The 23,038-nt window shown below is 40.7% G+C and overlaps 2 protein-coding genes and 1 long non-coding RNA gene across 6 annotated transcripts in view; 2 read left to right on the top strand and 1 right to left on the bottom strand.

Annotated features, from left to right (window-relative positions):
- Positions 1–2,982, top strand: part of sesn1 (sestrin 1) — an 80,654-nt gene extending 77,672 nt beyond the window's left edge. For both annotated transcript variants that reach the window (XM_085431972.1, XM_085431973.1), the window contains one exon: positions 14–2,982. In XM_085431972.1, the coding sequence (XP_085288098.1) occupies positions 14–100 (87 nt within the window). In that variant the 3' untranslated portion in view covers positions 101–2,982. The remainder of the gene's footprint in view (positions 1–13) is intronic.
- armc2 (armadillo repeat containing 2) lies at positions 1,425–19,016 on the bottom strand. Of its 2 annotated transcripts, none has more exons than XM_085431970.1 (18): positions 18,800–19,016; positions 17,439–17,653; positions 17,268–17,340; positions 16,760–16,931; positions 16,086–16,212; positions 13,360–13,424; positions 12,657–12,764; positions 11,511–11,695; positions 11,270–11,372; positions 10,914–11,128; positions 8,942–9,087; positions 8,129–8,228; positions 6,764–7,073; positions 5,319–5,441; positions 5,122–5,235; positions 4,712–4,844; positions 3,991–4,145; positions 1,425–3,813 (listed from the first exon to the last, which is right to left on the bottom strand). In XM_085431970.1, exons 2-18 carry the CDS (start codon positions 17,645–17,647, stop codon positions 3,680–3,682), a joined length of 2,472 nt encoding a protein of 823 aa, XP_085288096.1. In that variant the 5' UTR covers positions 17,648–17,653; positions 18,800–19,016; the 3' UTR covers positions 1,425–3,679. The 2 variants fall into 2 exon arrangements, with proteins under 2 accessions (XP_085288096.1, XP_085288095.1); XM_085431969.1 differs by having other exon boundaries at positions 17,439–17,657.
- The window catches only part of LOC146692047 (uncharacterized), a 78,312-nt gene continuing 74,288 nt past the window's right edge, over positions 19,015–23,038 (top strand). For both annotated transcript variants that reach the window (XR_014915127.1, XR_014915126.1), the window contains exons 1-2: positions 19,015–19,076; positions 19,211–19,276. This is a non-coding gene — a long non-coding RNA (uncharacterized LOC146692047). The remainder of the gene's footprint in view (positions 19,077–19,210; positions 19,277–23,038) is intronic.

Consider the following 23,038-nt stretch of genomic DNA (forward strand, 5'->3'; position numbering starts at 1 on the left):
TCTTCCCCTGTAGGTTCATGTTAATCTGCTTCTTATGGAAGCGCGAATGCAAGCAGAACTGTTATACGCTCTGAGAGCGATCACTCGCTACATGACATGAAATGCTCTGGGCCTTGTTCTCATTGTCCCATTTTTATTTTATTTTTTCTTTCTTTTTAAATTTTACAGTCATCATTGCTGGGACATTTAAAGAAAATAAATCAAAAATGGGGAGGGTGGGGGGATGTTCAATTAAAATTGTGGAAGAGATGCATTGAAGAGAGCCCGGTGTTGTGACGAGGCTTTGCTGGCTGGATGTTGAGAAGAAGATCAGAACAAATGGAGAGCAAGAAAATGACTGTTGGGAGAAAATCTCAAACTACATAAGTGGATCCACAAACTGTTTGTTGCCTGCAGTGCCAAAACTGACCAAGAGAGGGCAACCTTGAGCCAACTCCTGCCCTGCAACACCTGAGGCATCCGGGGGACTAGTTTCAGTATTGCAGCGTACGGCAATCTCACCTGTTTCCTGGTGGAGTGAATACCCAGAAAGAAAAGCTGTGCAGCCAGAAACAGTCTGCACTTTGATTCTGTCGTTACTGTTATGTGTTTTAGTTTCTTGAATACCTTTTTTTTTTTTTTTTTTTTTTTTTTTTGTATTACGAGAAGTTGTTGTCCTTGTGGTTGCTGTTGGCGGTAACTGGAGATAGACGCAAACTTTTTTTTCCTTTTTTTTTAAAACAAAAAAAAACAAACAAACGTGTGCCTGAACTATCCAGCACAGTGTGCATACGTGCTGATGCTGCTGCTCCCATGTTGTATTCAGTGGGGTCATATTGATCCCCAAAATCACCTCCCCACCCCCCACTATATGAGCCCCTGTCCATTACAAATCCACTGCATTACACCCCTTCCTTCCTCTACCTTGTAGCTAAATTTCCAATGTCAATGTAAGCTAATCCGAAAGTATGTGTGGAAAATAAGAACACTGTCTGAGCCCTTTTTGTGTGTGTGTGTGTGTGTGTGTGTGTGTGTGTGTGTGTGTGTGTGTGTGTGTGTGTGTGTGTGTGTGTGTGTGTGTGTCTCTCTTTCACAGAGATGATGGAGAGAAAGGGGGGGGGGGAGTACGTCTTGGAATTTCACATCTCAAAAAAAAATAAATAAATAAGCGAGGCACTTTGAAGGAAGACTTCTTGCTTCTGCTGTAGCTCTGGTTTTGTGACAACTTTTTATTGTTTTGTTGATGATGCCTTTTTTTCTTTTCTTTTTTTTCTTCTTTTTTTTTTTCCAGTGAGGGGGAGATGTGGAGGGAAAAAAGCTAATCAAAAAGAAAGTTAAGACACCAGGTTTTCAGGAGGGATTTGCTTCCAGTTCCTCTAACCACACCTTTTTGACTGTCTTCCGCTTATCCCAGCTGCCTGGTTGCCCTAACACTTTTTAAAAGCTTTGGATTGTGAATTTTACCAGTAAATGAATACCTCTTCTGTTCTTCTCTATTAAACATACAAGAAGTGCTCTTTGGTGAGCATAGACGACGTTGTTGTTGTTGTTGTTGGGCTGCCGCGCTCCCCGCTGCTCGGGGACCTGCCTAGCCTACACCTGGTGGACTGCGCTCGATAATGTTCGAACGCAAGAGGTTGTAGCTGTGCTTATTTCCCCACTGGGGAAGTCTAACCAGTGCAAAAGCAGCTTTTTTTCCCCTCTTTATTTTGAACAGAGGTGTGAAACCTCTACTGTTTGTTTTGTTTGTTAATCATTTCAGTACTGCATTCTTCTGAGGGTGGATTTGAGACAGGTGACGGATGAATGAGTGACTATGATGATGAGGACTCTGATGAAAAAGGAATGGTACATTTGGAAGTGTTTTGAGAGGAGGTTTTCTGACTGTCAGTTACTGACACTTTTTATATGGAAATATATGAAAAAGATTAAAAAAAATAATAAACTAATATTAAATTGTTGTGTATCATTTTGTAGCTTTTTCCCAAAACAATGTATCGTGTATTTCTCCATCAGTAAGATTGTATAAAATGTGGAGAAATGCAGTTCAGGAATCAAACATTCAAAGCACAGTCGGTGTCACCACCAGTTCACAGCTCGCTCAGATGCACAAGAACAGGAAATTAAATTGCCCGTGGTCATTAGTAAACATCTGAGCGCTGTTATGCAAAAGATGACTTGTGAATTGACACGAGAGATTTACTTGCTCTCTGATAATGAAGCTGACTTCACCAACAGCATGCTGGACCCAGGGGTATAGTTCAGTCTGCTGTCATTACTGTCTAGGGACTTTGATGTGAATTTCATTTTACTGTATCAGAAGTGTGTAGTCCCCCTTCCTGTGGTGCGGTTGAGGCTTAAAGTTTCTCTTTGCTCCCGACCACCTTTTGTCTCGATTCAAAGGAGGGGATTTCCTTGTAGGTCAAGTTACCTCACTTTCCTGTTTGCCTCCGTGTCACACCTTTCTGGGAAAAAGTGTTTCGCTTTCCAGATGAGGCTGGAAGTCTGTCGGAAGTTCAGGGTGATTCCTGTCAGTCGAGGCCGCAGAAGTCTGTCAATGTAAAATCACCAGCAGAAACTCAACGTTCCTCCCCGCTGGCCTTTACATTTTCCCCCCACAATAATACAAAACAGGAAAGGTGTTTTTTTTTATTTTTTTTATTTAAGGTTTTTTTTTTGGTTTTTTTATAAATCAGACAGCCACCTGTTGCTCATATCATGCTGAGAAATCCTATGTATAGAACAATGTTTGCTGTCATTTCTGGTTATCGGATTGTTTTACCAGGTTTTGAAGCATTAGCTTGTTTTGTGGTTGTTCAAGGTCACCATCGTGGGAAAACTGGGGTGGGAGTTCTACATTAAGTGCCGTTTCTGATTTGTTTCAATGTAATAACAGTGTGATTTTTGAAATGCTGTATGTTTAGGCTACTTGGTGTAACTCTGTAAGCACTGCCTGGCCCCATATCTGTGTCATAATAAAGCAAATGTGTTTTCTGCTCTTCATCTGCTGTGCTTTTTTTATTAAGTACAAGTTCAAATGCCACACAATCCACAAACGAAAAAAGATTTACACATGAGGTAAATTCCAGGTCGGTCAGCCGTTGTTTTTTTAAAACATTATGTACTATACAATACAGTGCAAAGCCAGTCATATGAGCGTGCAAAGAGGTGTTTTGAAATTATTCTTGTGCGTGATAAACCTTAAAAGGTTTGTGGAACTGAAAGTGGATGATATGCAAATATGTCCATATACGTTCCAAAGTATAAAGGGCTCAACAAATATCACATCCACACACCACTTCTTTTTTTTTTTTTTTTTGTTACAGTTTAGATTAAGCCTGCTTGCTATATTCTGGATTATTACCTGTATGATTAGATAAAATTAAAACCTGAGACATTTTATGCATTTACAGTATAAGTGTTTCATATTGGCCTGTCTGGTCTGCAGCCTTTAAACTTTACTGGCTGTAACTTCACCCTTGGTGGAAAACATGACGGCTATGTGGAGCATATTCAGCATATTTAGAGGGTTACAGTGCAGGAGTCGGCTGAGCTCATTTCAGCTCTGGTCACGCTTGTTTTCTGCACATGAAGGAAACTACAAAACTTTACAGCCAGCTATACAAAGCTGTAAGTGGTGGCGTGTTTGATTGTTTATAAATTCAGTTTTTGCTGACACAAAACTCCACGCCCGACTCTCTCAGGCTGTCAGATCTGCAGACTGGAGCATCTTCATCAGTTTTTGAGCGACAGGTAGGAACTCTAACTCCCAGCATGCTCTGTGGAAGTCTCTCAAGTCCTTGTTGTCTGTCCAATTCAGAGCCTCCTCCTCATCTAAGGAATTTGTAAAGACAAGAGTGTGAGACGGGAAGGTGGGGATACGTGTAGCCCTCCCTTCCCTATGAGGGCCTCTGGTGTGAATCGGACATATTTCCAGTGTGTCCCTCCCTTCTTATGCAAAAGGAGGGATACACTTTCTCTCCTTATGTGTGAATCTTTACTAACACCAACCTAAGTATGCAGCGAGCATCTCCAGCAGCGATTCTCTCTCCTCGGTGTATAATACTTTCTCTGAGCTGCCACCAGTCAGGTTCCACACGGCCTGGCAAATCTGGCCCGCCAGCTGCCAATCACCCAGTCCAAAGTCTCTCAGACAGTCCACCAGCCTGATCACACGCACACACATAGAGACACACATCATATGACTTTTACTAAGCGGATTCACATGACCTAGAGGTTTGTGAACTCCACTTCACTGGCCCTTTATCTAAAAAGAGGATAAAGGGTGGGTATACAGGGGAAATAAAAAGTTGGAGCAGTGCTCGCTTAGGAAAGTGTGAAGAACTGCACCACAACCTCATAAATCCAAATTTACACATCTGTATGTTTGGACGAATCTGACAAGGATAAACACGAAAGCTAGATAATCAGGAACATCTTATTTGTAGCTGTGGAGTTGTTCGTCAGTTAAAGACCAGAAACCCCCACATCCCTCCCCCCAAAAAACAAAATCCCAAGGAGGATGCCTTCTGTGTACATAAAGTTAGTAATATTTTTCATAAATAAGCCTTAAATAAATAACGTCTTTCTTCTTTTATGCTCGCTTTTTTAAGCCCTTTGGAATTAACAGGTAATCTGACCACCTAGTCTGACATGTTGAATTCAATTAGCAGTAAAATAGTGACTCTAGTGATGCACAGTGATGATGATCACAGCATGCTTTCATCCTTACTTGGCAGAAGCCCCCTCCACCATGAGACAGACCCTGCTGGGAGGATCCAGAGCCAGGTTGGTGAGGACCCCGCAGGCTGCAAAGCACATCTCGTTGCTCTTTGAGTCGAGCAGCGTTACCACAAACTGGTGCACTTAGGAGGGAGGAAGATGGCAGCGTGAGTGAGGGAGTGCACCAAGACAAGGAGAGGCAAAGATAAGAGAGCCGCTATCACCAGAGTTCAGTGGACATGCTGACTGTAGCTGGCCTTGCAGATAAGTGTAGCCTAAACATGACATAATCATATGCAGAGGTGGGTCCTGCGTCTAGGTTTTCTGCGCCTGATGTGTTAAAGAGGGTTTCCTGCAGTAAACTTAGGCTCACTGTCTCTGCTCTACCTGCAAGAGTATGAAAACTGCATTTTCATGCACCTTTGTTTCGCATGATGAAGTTCCGAACGTCCTCGTAATGCGACAGGTTTCCATAGACGCGAACGGCCTCGAGCATGGCTCCTGTACTAGAGCTGAGCAGCAACTTCAACATCACTGTGGAGCAAAGAAAAAGAAAGAGCTGGAACTTAAAAAAATAAATAAATCTATTTTGTCCTCTCTTGGCTTGCCGGCCTTACGCTTTGCAATATGGAGCTGATTGTGTTTGATGGCAGAAGTCTCTTTCTGGTAGAAGGACAGGTTGTTGATGACAGCGGCCACATTGACTAGCAGCTCCTCGCTCTCCTCCACTGTCCTCAGCTCTGTGGCACCAACCCCCCGACACACACACACACACACACACACACACACACACACACACACACACACACACACACACACACACACACACAAAAAAAAATCAGTGTAACATCAAATTAGTTTGTGCATCTGCCATCAGGAACACACCTTTAAAATCTACTTCCACAGTTTAAATATGAAAAAATATCTGCAGAACTAAAGTGACCAGCCTGTGAGTTTTGCCTTTAGCTCTGCTGAACTAATGTGACAGTGACATTATGATTAAAAATAACTGCAACCTGTAGTTCATTTTGGCGTCCTACAGTTGGTTTGATCGTGAGCTGGCACACAAAGGTCAACGTGACTGGGTGCAACCAGCCATGACACCACGAGCAGCCTGAAAACAAGGCCTGCTCCCAATATAGCAGCAGATGTCTTGTGCTTGGTCATAAATCGTGAATATTGCGGTTGCGCTGTCAACCGTCTCCTGCGTCACTCGGAAGATGGTTTCTGGTTCTGACTGGAAGCGCCGCTTTGTACCCTGAAAAACCCTTTAATGTTGAGCGCCTCGACCCGTCGCGATCTTTATCAAAACAGGACATCAATCAGCCCAATCTGCTCTTTCATTCTAAGCTCAGATTTTGTCTTCACCTCTCAGTAATTTTTTGTTTCTGCCTTCAGTTGCTTCTCTCCACAGTCTCCCTTACCTGATGTGCCCCTCGATCTAATAATGTTCCCACCTTTTTTTCACTAGTTTGACCTCTGTGTTGTTTGTGAAAATTTGACTGTGTAGGAGGCAGGCAGCAGAGAATACAGAGCTTAACGCCCACCCGTGTATCAGTTCAACCTGTCCTGAAACCATCTAACCACATGGGAGATATTCACACACGCAAACCGAGTCGGCTGTGAGATGTCACAGAACATCCTGCTCATGCAGTGAAGCGCTTCTTCTGTCAGCCTTAAAAAAAGAAAAAAGAAAAAGAAGAAGAAGAAGAAAAAAAAAAAACAGGTAAACCGAAAGAGGATGTGCTGCACAGCAAACAGAAAGTACTGAGAGGAAACTGAATGATGGAATGAACAGACAGATATGGAGTGTGTTTTTGTGTTTTTGACAAAAGTCACATCTTGTTCCCAGCACAAGGGAAGTGGTTGTGTACCTCGTAGGTACTTAAGGTGCACTAAGCCGCTATATTTAAACCTATCAGAACTTCAGATGTTTACATGCTGCTTTCGTTGCGTACCATGAAAAAACAGGCCACTGTTAAGCCTGCTGACTGCTTCATCTTCTTAACCTAATAAAGGATCTGACTTAAAGAAGATGAAGCTGCTCCTTCCTTGTGCTCACCAAGCGTCTCCATCAGAAGTCGAATGCAGGCTGTGTCTGCGGCCACAGGTGGACCCACGGCGGGGTGGATGCACATATTCGCCAGCACCCTGACCAGCTTCACCAGCACGTCGTCAGCCACCTGTGGTCTGACGGGAGGAGAGGCTCCTTTCTGCACGACTGTGTGAGGTGGCTCATCTTTTCGCTGGTAGATGTCGTACAGCCGGAGAAGCGTGCGCATGCAGCCGTCGCACTGAAAGAGCTCCAGCCGGGGCTCATCGCTTTTGGCCGTGAGATTCCCGAGGGTGAAGAGGAGGCGCACGATGAGATCCTGCGAACAAGCGGTGGAGATCGGTGGCGAAACATCAGTTTATGGATTTAGATTTATTAGATGTTTGCTTAGCGTTTTAAACTACTTCCTGGGGTTACCGGCTTTGTATCAATGAATCTGCTTACATTTCATGCTTAGTGCATTTTTATTATTGCCTTTTTATTTCTTAGAGACCAGCAGGATCTGTTGAACTGTCTAAACTGACACTGTAAAGGTTTGGCTTTTTTAATAAAGACCACTAATCTTTATTCTAACCACCTGATTCTCTATCAGCAATGTTTGATTAGTACATTTATATTCGACTATCCTGAGCAGAAGGAGGCTGATTGTGTGTGACACCACCTACAGGAAAGCAAGCCTCTCCTGTCATGCAGCACGAGCACCTGTGTCACTCAGAGTTTAGAGTTGTGTAGTTGGTTTGACTGCGATTACACAATATTTTGTCAATGAGTTACCACGCTTATGGAAAACAACTACGTCACACCCTGCAGAGCAGGTGAGAGCGCACTCGTGTCTCCCATTAACGTGTACCGAAACTGATATGAGGACGGGACGTGGCGTCCCAGGATGTTTATTACATGTTTTGCTATCGAGTGTGTTTATGTTTATGCGTGTGTGTTTGTATCTGTGGGTGTCAGTTTATTCCAAATGAAATGAGAAGCACTTGTGAGTCGAGTCTAGTTGCCAAAGTCCCACATTCATCCTCTCCTCTTCCCTCCATATTCTCTTCCTTCCTTCCCTAGTCTAGCTTCCCTTCCACTTCTGTATCACTTCTTCTGCTGTGCCTATTCAATCTTTCCTTCTCTCCTCCATTTTCATGTCTTTTTGCATACTCATCTGGTTTATTAAATATCTAATCAAACACACAGCAGAGGAGAAATTTTTATAGTAATAAACAATTCATATAAAACAAGTAAACAGTCCAGTAAAGATGCATAAGTAACTTAGTGTATAAAAAAGCACACAGACATGCTTACAAACAAGAAGAACACCTCTCTTTAATTCTGAAAAGTCTCAAGCACACACAAGAACACAGAGGAGGCTTGTGGACTCACCTGTTTTTGGTGATGTTTGCTCAACAGCTCTAAAAATAGCTGGTAGCAGTCGGGGGTCTGAGCCAAAGCGAGGCGGCACTCAGAATATGAAGAAAGTTTACTGAGGGTGAGAGGGGACAAAAAATACCATAGACCACTCCACTCAACTCACTGCCCTGCTAGGGTGACTAAATATGGTGACATTAAATCAACATGGAAAATGCATTGATAGATCTGAGCTGATTATTTTCATTATCACGAGAAAATACATTTTTAAAAAGCTAATTTTCTTTATTTTAGACTTCATGAATTACTCTTATCACATATTGATAAACTGATGAGGCTGGGGTTACAGAAAGAGAAAGATGGGGGCGCAAATTGTGCTTGATTGCTTCAGTTTGGCGTTGGTATGAAGATCAGAGAGTACTCAGTCTGTATTATCCTCTACGACCTTTCAAAAGGTTGTCAAAATATCACAGACCATTTATTCCAAAGTAGATTTGCAGTTACCATTATATACAGTGTATATCCACTCACTGGACACTTTATTAGGTACACTTTGCTTGTTCAAGAACATATTTTGATGCTTTGAGCTTTGTGACATTGTGCATTTAAGGAGGTATATATAATTAAGACACTGAGTTGCTGTCATGTGATTGATTCGATATTTATGTTAACAAGCAGCTGGACAGATGCACTTAATGAAGTGACCAATGACTTTAACTCCACCCATGAGCATGTTTTTTTATCATATGTCCTAAAAATCTATGTACTTTCCTGAGGCTCCACCCCTGTGTATGTAGTAAGCATGATTTAGGTAAGCAAGTTCAATACCTGTAAATTCTGGAAATGTTCATGCAGACATCCTGATCTTCACAGTGTTGCTGCAGCACTTGGCAAAGCGCTGGTAGTATGGAGAATGAAACAAACAGTGGACGGGAATCAGAGAGGTCGGCAAGATTCCTCAGGATCGTTGTCAGCTACAGAGGTGAAAAGACAGAAAAGGGTCCAGTGTAGCTTAGCAAAGAAAAATACACCTAGTACATTAATGGTTTGTAATAAGGCCAGAGCTTGTGACGCTGGCCTGTTCATCATGGTGTACAACATAGCAAATGGAAACTGCCCACTGCTGATCAGGATATCCTTCACTGCACACACTGAACAACTGTTTTCTTTGATCTGTGCAATATCTCTAAAATTAGAAACATCCTGCTTCAGAGTGAGTGAAGCTGAAACACTAACTAATACTACTTTTGGATTGGACTATTGTAATTCATAATGATCAGGTTGTTCTGAAAGTTCAGCGACAAGCCTTCAATTGATCCAAAACGCTGCAACGAGAGTAAGATCACAGGACTTCAGGACAGGACAGGACTTCCTGCAATGCACTGAGCACTTCCTCTCCACTCACTTCTTTTCACTCCATCCTCCCAACCGGCCACAGCAGATGGCCACAGCAGGAAAAACCTCCTTGCGCTGCAGGAGGTTTTTCCTGTTAAAAGGGAGTTTTTCATTCCCACCGTCACTAAGTACTCGCTCAAAGAGGGTCATTTGTTTGTTGGGGTTTTCCAAAGAACATCCTACGGTCTTTACTTAAGAGTTGAACTGAAGTGCGAAAATAAATCATTCTATGATAAGATTGAAACAGTCAAGTAAACAGCAGTACCGAAACTACCCTGAAAGTCATCGTGTGCTTATTTCGCCTTCATCAATGAGTCATGTTAGATATGAAATGAAGAACGGGTTGACAGTTTGTTTACTTGGGCCAGTTTCTGTGGTTGGCAGCAATAATTTTCAGTGCAGTCAAGCAAGCTGTTACTTGTGCAGCACAGAATACACTGTAAAAAAATTGTAATATAAAAGTATTTCACTGTGTATTTTACAGTGTTGTACCGTTCTTCTAGAATATCATGAAATTTACATAAATAGACTGTTTTTTTACATTTCAAATGTAAATTAACGTAAAATCACTGTAAATGTAATAAAACATAATTTTCTTGTTTTTTAAATGTATCTGTCTGTACATATGCATATTTAGATACAGTCACAAATGCATTATAATTTCACAAATATTTGTCCGTTATTTGAAAGATTGAACTGTTAGATTTAAATGTAATGCTATGGAAAAATACATAAAATGATTCGTATAAACTTTTTTTACACACGAGTCACTCACGAGTTGGCAGTTCGCCTCGTAATCAGAAGGTTGCCGGTTCGAGCCCCGGCTCGGACACTCTCGGTCGTTGTGTCCTTGGGCAAGACACTTCACCAACCTCCTACTGGTGATGGCCAGAGGGGAATTATAAAGTGGAATTGTAAAGCGCTTTGAGGGTCTCATAAGCGCTATATGAATGCAATCCATTATTATTTAAAGCAACTGTTAACTGTATATTTCTGTACATTTAAGTATTATTATTCATATTGCCGCATTCATTGACCTTGTTTATAGGTAATTTCATTGTTTAGTCACATTAAATTGTTCCTAATTTAATGTTTAAAAGCACTTGAAAAATCCCATGTAAAATTAGGGCAACAAACTGTATTGTCATTACTGAAAATAACCGTATTTTCATGGAAAAGTTATTTTCTGTTATTTTATGGTATTATTTTGGCGCCCCAGCTGCCAGAATATTACTGTTTTATTCTCATGGGGCACCTTAAATACCAGACATTAACCAAAACATTTGATAGTGGAAAAATCTGCATCAGTCAATAAACTGGTACATTTTTTACTGATATGGTTTAACATCTTAGTTTTAAGGAGAAATATATATGGAACAAAAATTTGATGCTTTTTAATTGGTACCTGTACGAGGATGTGGCCTGCTATGGGGAGGTTGGTTTCTTCTACAATGCAGAGTTTCTGGATGAGTTTCTGTGCCACACATATGAAGTTTTTATCCAGCAATATTCTGAGGATTTCAGTGTTTCCAGAGAGAAATTTCAAAGTTCCAACACAATATAGGATTGCTTCTCCAGATGCAGACACATGTTCATTGCTTAGCATCCTCAGCAATGAATCTAGACACAGAAAACATTTGATGTTATCATCCCTATGGAGATTCATGCATCTATAAGACATGCAGTCGTATTTGTTCACAAAATTTCAGACCAGAGTTACAGAATAGATAACCACTATGTTGTCTACTGTTCCATCCTGACCAATGACTGAGTTGTTCTGGAAGAGGATGTCGTTGCTTTCAGTGCGGCTGATCTGGAAGATGAGTTTACAGATGTTGAGCAGGTTGTTTCCACTGACGCACAGCTGGGGAGAAAAATACAAAAGAATTCACATAATTTTTTGTATAAAATAGTGGGGGTGCTTTGTGACAGAGATAAGTAGGAGACATGCTGGCATGCACACACCCCCGCAGACAACCTTGCAAACTCACAGATGACTCACAGCAAGGCACAGCTGGGCAATGTGCATGTTGAGCTGGGCATAGTTGAGGTCAATGAGTCGGAACAGCGTTCGAAGTATCCCTGACCTCTTCTTACAGCGCCGACCGAGCATGTCCGCCTCTGCCAACGTGCCGTGGAGGCGGTCACACAAATCACACAGGCGGTCAACCGAGCCCTCGGAACCACCTTGCATTGCAGGCAGAGCACACACATTTCAAAAAAACAAAGTCAAGTTTAGGACAGCATGTGCAAAACTCACAATAAGGGCAAACATGTATTTGCACAAATATAGATCAGAGATGTTTTTGTGTCTTTCATATTGTACATTACACAGGCTCTCCTGTTCGTGTGTGGTTGCGAATCAATAATCCTTTGGTCAGCAGAAAATGAACATTTTCCTTCCTCTTCCAAGAAGCAGCTTTGGATTTCATTGGTAATATGCAGGGGAACAATTCAACGACAGGCAGCTGTGCTCTTTAGCGGAGGAAGAGAAAGGGTGGAGTTTTTCCTTGTTTTCGAGGTAAAATAAATGTTTTCCCAGCATAAATAGCAGGGCCTGGCCATGTCTAAAAAAGGTTAGATCCAGTCTAACACTCAGCACTTCACTGCAATATCTCTTTCTGAATCTGAAAGGTGTTTTATGCATGCACCAGAAGGCCCTTGGTACAATAAATATTTAATATTTATCTTCCAAATGAATTTTCCATTAAATTTGTAAAATGTTAAAATATTTACAGCCATAGATTTAATTTTACGGCTGTCAGACTCCAGTTGCAGGCAAGACAATTCTGTATGAATGCCAAGCATAACATTACTCTTTCTTTCTTTGGCAGCTAAAATGACAGTACTTTTTCATTTTGTGAGACTCTATGCATGACTATCTGCCAGTGTTGAAAAATCTATTTTTTAGCCTGCTGGCTGTAAATAAAAAGTGCTCTTGAAACACAGGAAATAGGTATGAATATGAGCAGGTTAGCACAAATAAAAAGATAAAAATAAGTGCCTTAACCACAATCCACTTTAGATTGGCTCTGGAAACATTCAGGCCCAAAGGGTTATATATAATATTTTGATGATTTGAATGCATTTGAATGTTCTATATTTGGACCGTGTTTCGGGGGTTTCTTTATTACACTGGCCACAATACCTGCAGCTGCACTCTCTAGTTTCTGAAGGAGAGGAACGATCACATTATTCCACATCAGTGACTCTGCATCCTCCTCTTTGTTGCCCTTGTTGTCTCCACGCTCTGGCTCTGAAATGTGCAGAGAGAATTGCAGTTAGCCAATTACCACCTCAGAAAACAAAAGCGACAACCACAGTTCACAAGTTCACAGTCTTAAAATATAACAGCAGGAAGTTTGATGCCACAGTGAAAAGGTCACCATCCACAGCTAGACTTCCTCTGATTTGTTGGCATGTGGGCATGTGAGCTTGCGCACGTTAACTTGTGCAATCTCTTGCACACAGTGTGCCTGTTTTTTTTTTGTTTTTTTTGCTGAATATTTGCATAACCCTTGCTTGGTGTGATGCAGGAAGCTGCGGCTGCACGAACCAAAACTTCTCTAACCTATTGGCTGACTGCCTGTCATGGTAAAACTTGCGCCCTTAGCAACAACACCCCAATCAAAGTTTATTTCTTTTGCACGTGAAACCTTTCTGGGCTCAAGAGTAAACAGAGAGATTTCATATTTAGATCTGTTTGTACTAATTTTGCTCTACGTTGTGCCTGAGTGAAACCAAGTACATTTCTACTTTTACACGCTGTTCAAAATGTACCATTTGTGTTTATTATGCACAACACCATACAAAACAAGACAGTGAGCTTCATTTAGTGGATGTGAACAAACCTGTTGTGCTATCTTCTTTGCAGTCTTTGGGTCTTACTGCTGAGTCCACATCACTCTGCACTATTCTGAAAAACACACAAAGAGCCTGACTATATGGGGTTTAGGAAAATACACAAATAAGAGTTAAAATGAAGAGGCACTAGGGGCTCTGGCTCTTAAAAAATAAAATATATTTATTATTATTATTTATTTATGTTTTGCTGATTTTACACCCTGTGAACAAAACGTAAGGTCTATTTTCGTCAACAAGCACTGGGTGTCACTGTTGCAACAGTGATTGAAACGTGTATAGGCTCCGCTGCTTCACTGTATTTGTGTGTCTGTGCATGTACATTTGCACCCATGCAGATATGTGTGTATCCGAAAGTTTCTGTGTGGCCACTTTTTAATTTTAATTTTGTTTGTTTGTCTAGAGGTGTGCTGCTTTGCAGGATGCACAACTGCAATCCCCAACAGACAGGAACTAAGATCTCAGCTTTGTGGGCAGTCTGGTTAAAGGTGTTCATGATTTGTCACTGCGAGCCGTCTCCAAAACCTTACAATTTGTTCTGCAATAACCGTAATGTGCTCCCAAAAACACGCCCAAGTGTCATGCTGTGTTATGTGTTGTGGCTCGCCCTTGCATGTCACTCTGATCTGAGTGTCTGCATTTAAACTCTGCACTGTTCCACCCACACTCAAAGATAATGACTCAGTGCTCCAGTATATTCTATATTACATGACAGGTGCCGTTTCTTATGACCAATTAATCCTTAATGACTTTCTGTAACTGTAAAGATTTACTGCAAAAAGCACACAAATATGTAAAGAGGGAATAGCTTTAAAAACATTGAAAGGTGTAACCACTCCTGTAGAAGACAAAGACAAGGACTGAAGCTTCTGTAATATCACAGGCTAACTCTCAGGATTTGTTATTTCTTTGAACTTTTACATACAAGTGACAGATATGAGATTTGGCAGCTATTATCTTCTCATTTCAATGAAGAATCCTCAGAAGAAACTTGTTTGATGCTCTTTGATTAATATACAGTTTTGGGGCATTATAATATAGCACACTCACCTTGGTGATTTGATGAATGTTAAAATCTGGCACATGGGGCATATGGAGTAGGGAGTGCTGGCTAGGGTATGCTACAGTGAATGTCAGGGGGCTTTAGCTCTGTATGATAGGATTAAGAGCCCGATAATAAGGCCTCTTTGTGTGATTCGGCATTCTCGGAGACATGACCTCATCCCTGTCTTAGGCCTGGCCAGTGCACTGCAGTCACAATACATGCTGCTGCCAGTCTTGCCCAGATGGGCACCCAAATCTAATAGAGAGCCATTTGGAGCTATAGAGCTCTGGCTTATTGGAGAAAAAGAACCTAGTGGATGTCTAATCTCCCCTATCTTTATATCTCATCCAACTCATCATATTAATCTGTCCAGCTGCGTCCATTTCCACTTGCAGTGTGCTTCTGCCTTGGCTCTATGTGATTTTTCATTGTTCTCCTCTGTCTAATGTCTCTTTTATGTAGTTCCTTGCAACACTAAAGAACTGTGGTTTAAAAACTCTGACCTAGAAAGAATCAAAAAGGGGAAGTCTTCAAGCCCATTTTGTGTAATAATAACATGACCCCGGTTTTCTCACTTGGGACTTCTCTTTGTCAGCAACAAGTTATACAAACATAGCATGTTAACTTGGTATTAGGTAGGAGGTTGAGCTTGAGGCCATGGCCCAGATTTCCTGTAAAAGTGTTTTATGGTCTGCTCACCCCCCTTCAACTGCCCCACCCAATCGATAGGCAAATGGATTGTAACGACAGCCCCCGACCTCACGGTCAGAGTTATGCCCCTCGTGCTGACACACAGCTGATGAGGTCGGCAAAAAAAAGCAGAGCTTTTAGCCTCTGTGCACTATGGAAATGTAAAAGCTGACATTTGCTAGTAATGACAGATAGAGACAGTTTCGATGGGAAGAAGAAGCTCAACTCGACCAAGATATGGTGTACAGTGATGTATATGAGGGTTTAAAAGGGGTCGCGTGCCTGAAGTTAAAGAATTCATTCTATCTATTTGTTAGTGACCCCACTGCTGGTCTAACTGACTTCAGCTATTCGGCTACAGTTGAACATATGAACAATGGTTGGCCGTGGGTCAAGTAGACGTTTTAAAATCCTTTTACTTCGGACTAAGTTCACGACAAGTTTAAAAGTAATAGTCCCGACTTTTGACTTATTGCCTCATTTACATTTTTCTGCAAACAGAAGAAGTATTCTCCAAGAGATCACAATTTTTAAAAAAGTAAAATACAAAAAATCCTACAGCAAAATAAAAATACTGATAAAGTTAGTCCTTGTAGAATTTAAAAGACATGTACTGACAGTTACAGGGATGGACATTTAGGTACAAAATAAACAACTATTCTCATATCAGCTTTACTGACGTATTTGCTGCTTTGATCCTCTGCCCAGTAGTCTGGTTTACTTATGAACCACAACCCAAAGACAATATAAGGAAGAGAGGAAACAAAGCAAGGAGGAGAGGGAGAAGGATTTGACAAAAAGCAAAAAAAGGGAGGCCCAATCAGCTCAGTGTAGTAATGGCTACCCCTGCACCCTTGCATGTCAATAAATCTTAAACTCATTGTCGAACTGTCATTACTGTTAAAGATTGGGAGGGTGGAAGGGTGGAGAGCGAAGGACATAATTTTTCTTCCAAGTGAAACAGAAGAACAGAAAGCGTACCTTTCACTTGCTGTTGTGTGAGGGCCGGGTTTGACAGGACCACTGTAACCTGCGGTGTGGTCTGTACTGGAAAGTTGCTTAGCTGACAGCTGCTTTTGTCCTGGGCCTGCATTCAGTGGCTCTTTCACTGAACACGTGGAAAAGATGTGGCAAGAAGTTAATTATAGCAATGTTTCTATTTCCTTCATTAGGTAAAAGTACAAGTCCCTATTCATACACATTAACACAGTGCACATATACAGTAAATGTATACAGATAAAGGGCTTAGTCACTCTCCATTATCTGTTTTACTGCTCTAAATAGCTGAGCAGGTTTGTACGGAAAGGTTTGAGAGTGAGTAGTCATTTTCCACTCAAAACAGCAGGCGTATATTATGCTTTTTACCAAGCCCCACCACAGAGAATGTAAATCAGGTAAAATGTCAGCATGTGAATGGCTCCATTCATTCCCCTTTCAGAAAACTGCTTCAGCACTCGTGTCTATGCAGGACACGGAAGAAAATGAATGATGTGTTGTTGTTGTTTTTCTATTTATCTTGTACATATTAAACAGTTTCTAATAAACCGGGTTACTAGCATTTCATAGTAAGCACAGTAAGGGTGCTTTTTTTTTTTTACTGCGATCTCTTGTACCGTAAGTTGAGCTTCATTAACATCTTTTCCCCTCTTCTTTACCATTTCGGTGTCCTTCTAAAGGCGGTAACCTGGTGAGAGATCCAGGTCTGAGGAGGCGTGCTCGTACTCCTGCCCCTGCCAGCCCCCTACGCGGTTTCACTGGGCTAGTAGGAGGTTTGGGTAAGGCTTTGAATGGATTGTCAGCATCACAGGGGACTGAAAACTTTGGCTTCTGGCAAAGCACAAACATCAAGTGCTGAGTATTAGCCAGAGGAAAAATTCACTTGAGACATCAGCACTTTTATAAGCAGAGAAATTTCATTGCATTTATTGCTTCCTTTGCATTTGTTTTTTAAAACTTAAATGCTATTTAATTAGCATATTTAGCATATTTAGCTGGTGCACAGAGGTGTACTGGCCTATTATCCAATTTATTGCTTTGCTTTACAAGTTTATTTATCCACTGAAGATTAGAAGTGTACATACTGAAAACTGACCCTTATTCTGGGATAACCTTCCTGCTTAGACTACAATGCATATTGTGTGTTTATGTGTGATAAGAACATACATGATCCAAAGGAGAGAGGCGAGTCCCTGAACCTGGCCTGGAGTCTGAAGCATCAAAACTTTGAGCATGAAGGCTACAGAGTAAAAAAAGACCCCAACAAAAACAAATGATTACTTTCATCGGAACCACAGTTTATTTTAGATCTTCACAGAAGTGCCATTTCTGACTAACCTAAAAGCAGAAGGTGGTCTGTTGTCACGAATAGATGCGCTCCCAAAAAGTTGTCTATGTCCATCTCTGGGAGTAAATGGCCGGTGAGTGGACTGAACTCGTAGGGACTGTCTGACCTCATTTACTATCTCTGCACACGTTTTCCTCAAAGCGTTGCGCCGGGGCATCAAGGGGCTGCAGATCTCATGTTTCGTCTCTGTAGAGGCCATATAGGCCTAACTGACATGTGTCAAGAAAGTCCACTGATGATTAAATAATGTCATTATATGTATAGATATAGGGTGTATCACTAATGGATACACAGAGGTACATGTTACCTTAAAATGAACAGTAGGTGTAAAAGAAGCAATGCAAAATCACCCTAAAGCCCTGTATTCAGTCTCACTTCAGTAAAAGTATGGAGACAAAATGTAAAGCATCAACAGCAAAAGCAGTAATTACCACAGCACAAGGATCCTCCTTACTGGATTATTGTTATTATAAATTAAGCTCCCTGTTATTTTATAAATGAATCGGTTAATTGGTGAATTAATAAAAACATCAGAATAAAATCAATGATTCCCATGAAAACTGGCCCATGCTGATAAACTGAAACACTTTCACTTATACATAAAAAAAACTAAATGGAGAAAAGAAAAACTTAAGAGGAACTAATTTTAAGCCACCTAATTAGCTAAACTATAATTGTTGTTAAATTACAAAATTCACACTAATTGTTTCTGCTCAGCTAAATGATCAGCTTTAACTAAATTATCATTAACGCTTCATCATATTTTATTAGACTATTCATTTTGTGTGTCCAATCTTTAACTGTACACACCTAGTAGCTAGAACTATCAGATGAATTGCAAACAACAGAACAAAAACCTGCAATCTAAAGTGAAATTTGATGAAGTAATTGTAAACCACAGGATTAAAGGTAAGTAATCTGTAAGACATACCTTAAGAGTATACTGAAGAAGCCTAATAGCAGACAAAACTGCTATCAGAAGTTCAGATGGAACCAGGAAAGTACTAAAGTAGAGTTTTTGGTTTTGTTTAGTTTTCTGTGGAAGACTATATATATAAATATATTTACAAATAAATTATAAGTAATTAACTTTAAGATAACCTTTCCCTGAACCTAAAGACAAGCCCTGAGCTGGAAGTTCCTCTGCGCGTTCACGCTCCGTCTCCATGGCGACAAAGTGCCGCTATGGTAGCTTGAACAACAAACCCTGGAAAGATAATAAGCTAAGCATTCACCAAAGAATACTAAACTGTTTATTTATCCCTGTGAGAGCAGGAAAACCGAGTTATTTATTATGAATGAAAGCCTGAACATTAATTAAACGGTTATTGAAGAAAGCTGGAGCACTTACCGTTCGCCCCTTTAAGGTCCTCTAGGGGTAACAGTGGGGAAGCAGCAGTCGAGCCCTTAAAGTGGGATTTCACGGCCAAAAGAAAAAGGCAGCGATACCTGAAACTTGCTAAAACTGTTCTCGTTTTTGACAACAAGCTAGCCTGACGGTATCACGTGCACGAGCTCCAGTGAGTGCCCCCCTCTCTCTTCTCTCTCTCTCTCTCCCTCGCGACACGGTGACGCGCCTGCGCATGTTAGGAAGGAAACTGAAGCAAACGCGAGTTTCACTCAGAAATGTGAGGACATATATACATCAGTTGTTACAAGTTTTCCTAACTTAACACGTGCCAATAATTGGACTGATAAGTACAGTGAATTAACTAATGACCGAGGAAACTTGAAAACAATCAAAAGTATTTTATTTATGCAGGTGTTGCAGCTGGGAAAGCTGTGTGGATGCCAGCTCTGGCCCTGGATCGAAGACCTGTACATTCTTGTATGTATTTTCACTTTATTTTAGTTGCTACAATGAGGACATTAATATGCAGAGGCACACAAATGGGAACTGACTAATATAGCAAGATACTGATGGACATAAACCACACTATTTAACTACAATAGAACGCTTACACTTTTAAAAAAATGGTTTGGCCATTTGAATGAAAAGAGTATCAGTATTGCTTAGTATTCTTAATAGCATTTGCTATTAGTGTTATTTTTAACCTATTCTGCTATCAAGAGCATTTTCAGTCCTTTTTAATTCCGAGATAAAAGGCCTCTAAGATGACAGACACTTTGTGTTGAAAAATGTATAACCATTGTTCTTTTTTTCCCATTTAACTACATTAAAAAATATTGATTTATGCATTTATAACTTATCCGATATTCCAATCTATATAAACACTGATTAGGAAAACAGATTTTTAAAACCATATCACACACCGATCACATATCCAAAGCCCACAGCATTTCTTCATATGGCAGCATATGACTGCATATTACTATGCAAATGTTTTACAGGTAGCTGAATCTCAGCTGCTTCTACAATTCTGCTACATTTGTTTTTTGTGTATCCATAATTTCATAAAGCTGGCAATTGTTACAAATCAGCACAGAATAGAAGTCATCGGTGCTGCACTCTAAAGAAGATTTCACAAAGTGAAGCATAGCAGTTCCAACCAACAGTGCATAAACTGTTATGCTAATTTCTGCTAATAATAGTTTATTTGGTTATCTGATCACTATTTGGGTACCTCCGATGTCTGTAGTTCTTCTGTTTTTGTGGCTGAGCTGTAGTAGAGGCCAGTGGTTATAGTTTTAGTTCCCCCTCTCACTCGTGTAAAAGCCACACAGGTCATCTATAATCCTGTAAGCCAGATGTCTTGTTCTCTCAGCCTATTGCTCTCAGCGACACAGATTGACAGCAGTATACACTAAATAGGAACAGTTTGTGGTGTAAAGAAAACTTCATTTCAGTTTTATTGAACATTACAAAGTTTGATCCCAGAAAAAATGCTTAAAAACACACAGAAACAAAAAACATTGGCTCATTATAGAATAAATAACAATCATATATTAGCAATATCCACAAATTATTTTCTTCTGCAATGTAAAAAAGTTAAAATATTCACTTCTGGCTAAGTTTGATTCGTTTTTACTGTCAACGAGATTGTCAGAGTCCTCCACCATTTTGTAGTTACACAAAGCGTGACGTTTCAGAAAATAAATAAATAAAAAATGGGAGGACCTAAAATGGCCGCATACTTACGTGGTGTTCATCAGCAAGAGTTTCACTCACACTTGTGGTCCACTGCAAGTTGGTCTTTAATGTTGGTCCCTGAACACACCATAAAAGACCAATAACTGGCTGTCCTCCTGACACATACTGGAGTTGTACATGGGAAAGCGACCTCCAGCCTTTACTCCCTCAGTCCATTCGAGTTAGCCAAGCTATCCCCACACTCTCTCCAAGCTTCATTTACTGCAAATGAAGCAGAGTGGAAGAAGGATTTGATCAATATTCATAGGAAAATTCAGAGTTCAGGAGGAGTACATGGTGCCGAAGTTCATTCATTCAACTCGCGCTTCGCTCTGGTTCTCTTTAACCTGTCTAAGATGGGCTGACCACTTTAAACACCAATCAGAACTGTCTGGATTTTCACATTCATCCACTCGTAAACCTTTTCCCCCTGGCTTTTTATTTTTTACACAGTGAAATATACATCTGAACAATCTTGTGAGTCCCTGGTTGGATTTAAATAGCCTTACATGCTTCAGTCTCTTGGATACAGTGAAAACGATTGGCCAGGAGTGCATGCTGTGCATGCCCAATCACAGGGCATCACCAAGGAGCCTGCCAGCCAATGGGAGGAAGAAGATGGTCTCTGTGATTTCATTGTCACTAAGGGAGGGGGTGAACATGCTGCCAGGACAGTTGGTGCAAACATGCTAAGCAGTGGACTCTATAATATTCGGAGTGTATATGTCTGAGATAACCTGTGGAGCCAGATCAAGAGTGTTGCCAGGAGAGAAGAACGCAGGGCGGGACTAAGAAGCTCCCCTCAGCAGGATCAACACAGTCCCTACACAGTGCAAACGAGCTCATAGTACACCCACGTCACTGTTATCGGTGCCGCTCACGTCAGGAATGAATGGGCTGATTTGTGAGAGCTGTCGTCCTGCTTGAAAGTGGCGTGTCTCCTTGGCAACCAGCTCCGTCTCTGTCCAGGAGCTTAGACTGACAGAAAGCACTTAGCTCTTAGGACAGGAGCTTCTTCAAGCTGCCATTCATTCAGCTCTCTTCATACTTTCTTTTCACATATTTAATTCTAATAGTTTTTTTTTCTTCTTCATATTTTTTTTCTTAACTATCTGATATCTTGTTTGGGCATTGACTTATTTTGTGGTCTTTCCTCTGTACACCACCACAGTGGTTTTTAAATTAAACTGTCAGGATGTGATTAAAGTGCAGACTTGGGGATAACAAAAGTATTGCTTTAACTACACAGAAATTACCCCCATTTTTATACATAGTTTCCCTTTTTTCAGAGCCTCAAGCAATTTCATAGCCAGGTGAGGCCTGTTCAGTTGTTATTCAATGTGAAGTGTTGAACTTGCATGTAGTAGCTTTTCACTGGAATTTTTAGTATGAGTTCCAACGAGATGTCAGTTTAAGGAAGGCGATCAAAAATCTGATACCTTCTTTAAAGGAGTAAATGCACTAACCAGATTAGCAACATTAAAAGGCCATAAGACAACTAGAGTGGATGATGACAGAATTATTTCCGTGGTTAAGACAACTTAAAACAAAAACAAGATCTAAGCAAGTCAAGAACACTTTGGAGAGTTTAGGCATATTACTGTCAAAGTCAAGAGCCTCCTTCATGAATGGAAACACAGAGTGCTTACAACAAGGTGCAAACCACTGGTTACACTCAAGAACAAGTAGGCCTGATTAAGCTTCTTCTAATATCTAAAGCTTTTGTTAAACACCTTGAATCAAAGATTTTAAATTTAGTGATTGTAAAATCCCTTTCACATTATGACCTCACTCACACTACTTTTTAAAAACCTACTTGAAAACCCATTTTCATTCTTTGACATTTAAATCAGACTGTGTTGTATTATTCATTTTCTTCTAGCTGTAGTTTGGTCAGTGCCAGATCTTTTTAAACATGCTTATAAATAAAAAAAAAGTAAATTGTATATTGTATATTCTGGGTATAAAAACATTTTTATAAACCAAAAAAAGGTAAGGTTCCGATTGCCTTGGTTTGTTTTCCACCCTAAATGTTTCAGAGTAAAATAAGCACTCTGTGACTGTGCTATTCTTGCTTCCCAACAGCAGTTACCTCAGGTGCATTGCTTCTATGTTGAACTGGAGACATTGCATTGGATAAGTAAAGCCAACCAACAAGTGCTTTAAACCCGAATCCTTTTTAATGGCCAGCAGGAGGCGATACTTGTCGTTGACTTGTGATTGTGTGGTAGCCTTTTGGCTCCCTTGCGCAATGACCTCAGTAAACACTTTCATGGCAACTTTATGGGGTTAACTGCAGTTTCAGGTCAAGTTTTTTTTTATAACTTGTGGCCAGTATTTGAGTAAAAAAGGGACTATTATCTAGGTTATGCGTAAGACAAACTGATGAATAGCCAATGAGCACACAGCCAGAGCCACGCCTTGCACCTCATATCACTAGGATGGCCACTGTGAAAACGTTTAGCTCAACCGTTCAAAACCGGACTTTATCAACCACTA

The sequence above is a fragment of the Copadichromis virginalis genome, linkage group LG15, assembly GCF_057382275.1.
Source record: "Copadichromis virginalis isolate Kocher_CV1m ecotype Utaka linkage group LG15, C_Virginalis_male_GT1.1, whole genome shotgun sequence".
Lineage (NCBI taxonomy): Eukaryota > Metazoa > Chordata > Actinopteri > Cichliformes > Cichlidae > Copadichromis > Copadichromis virginalis.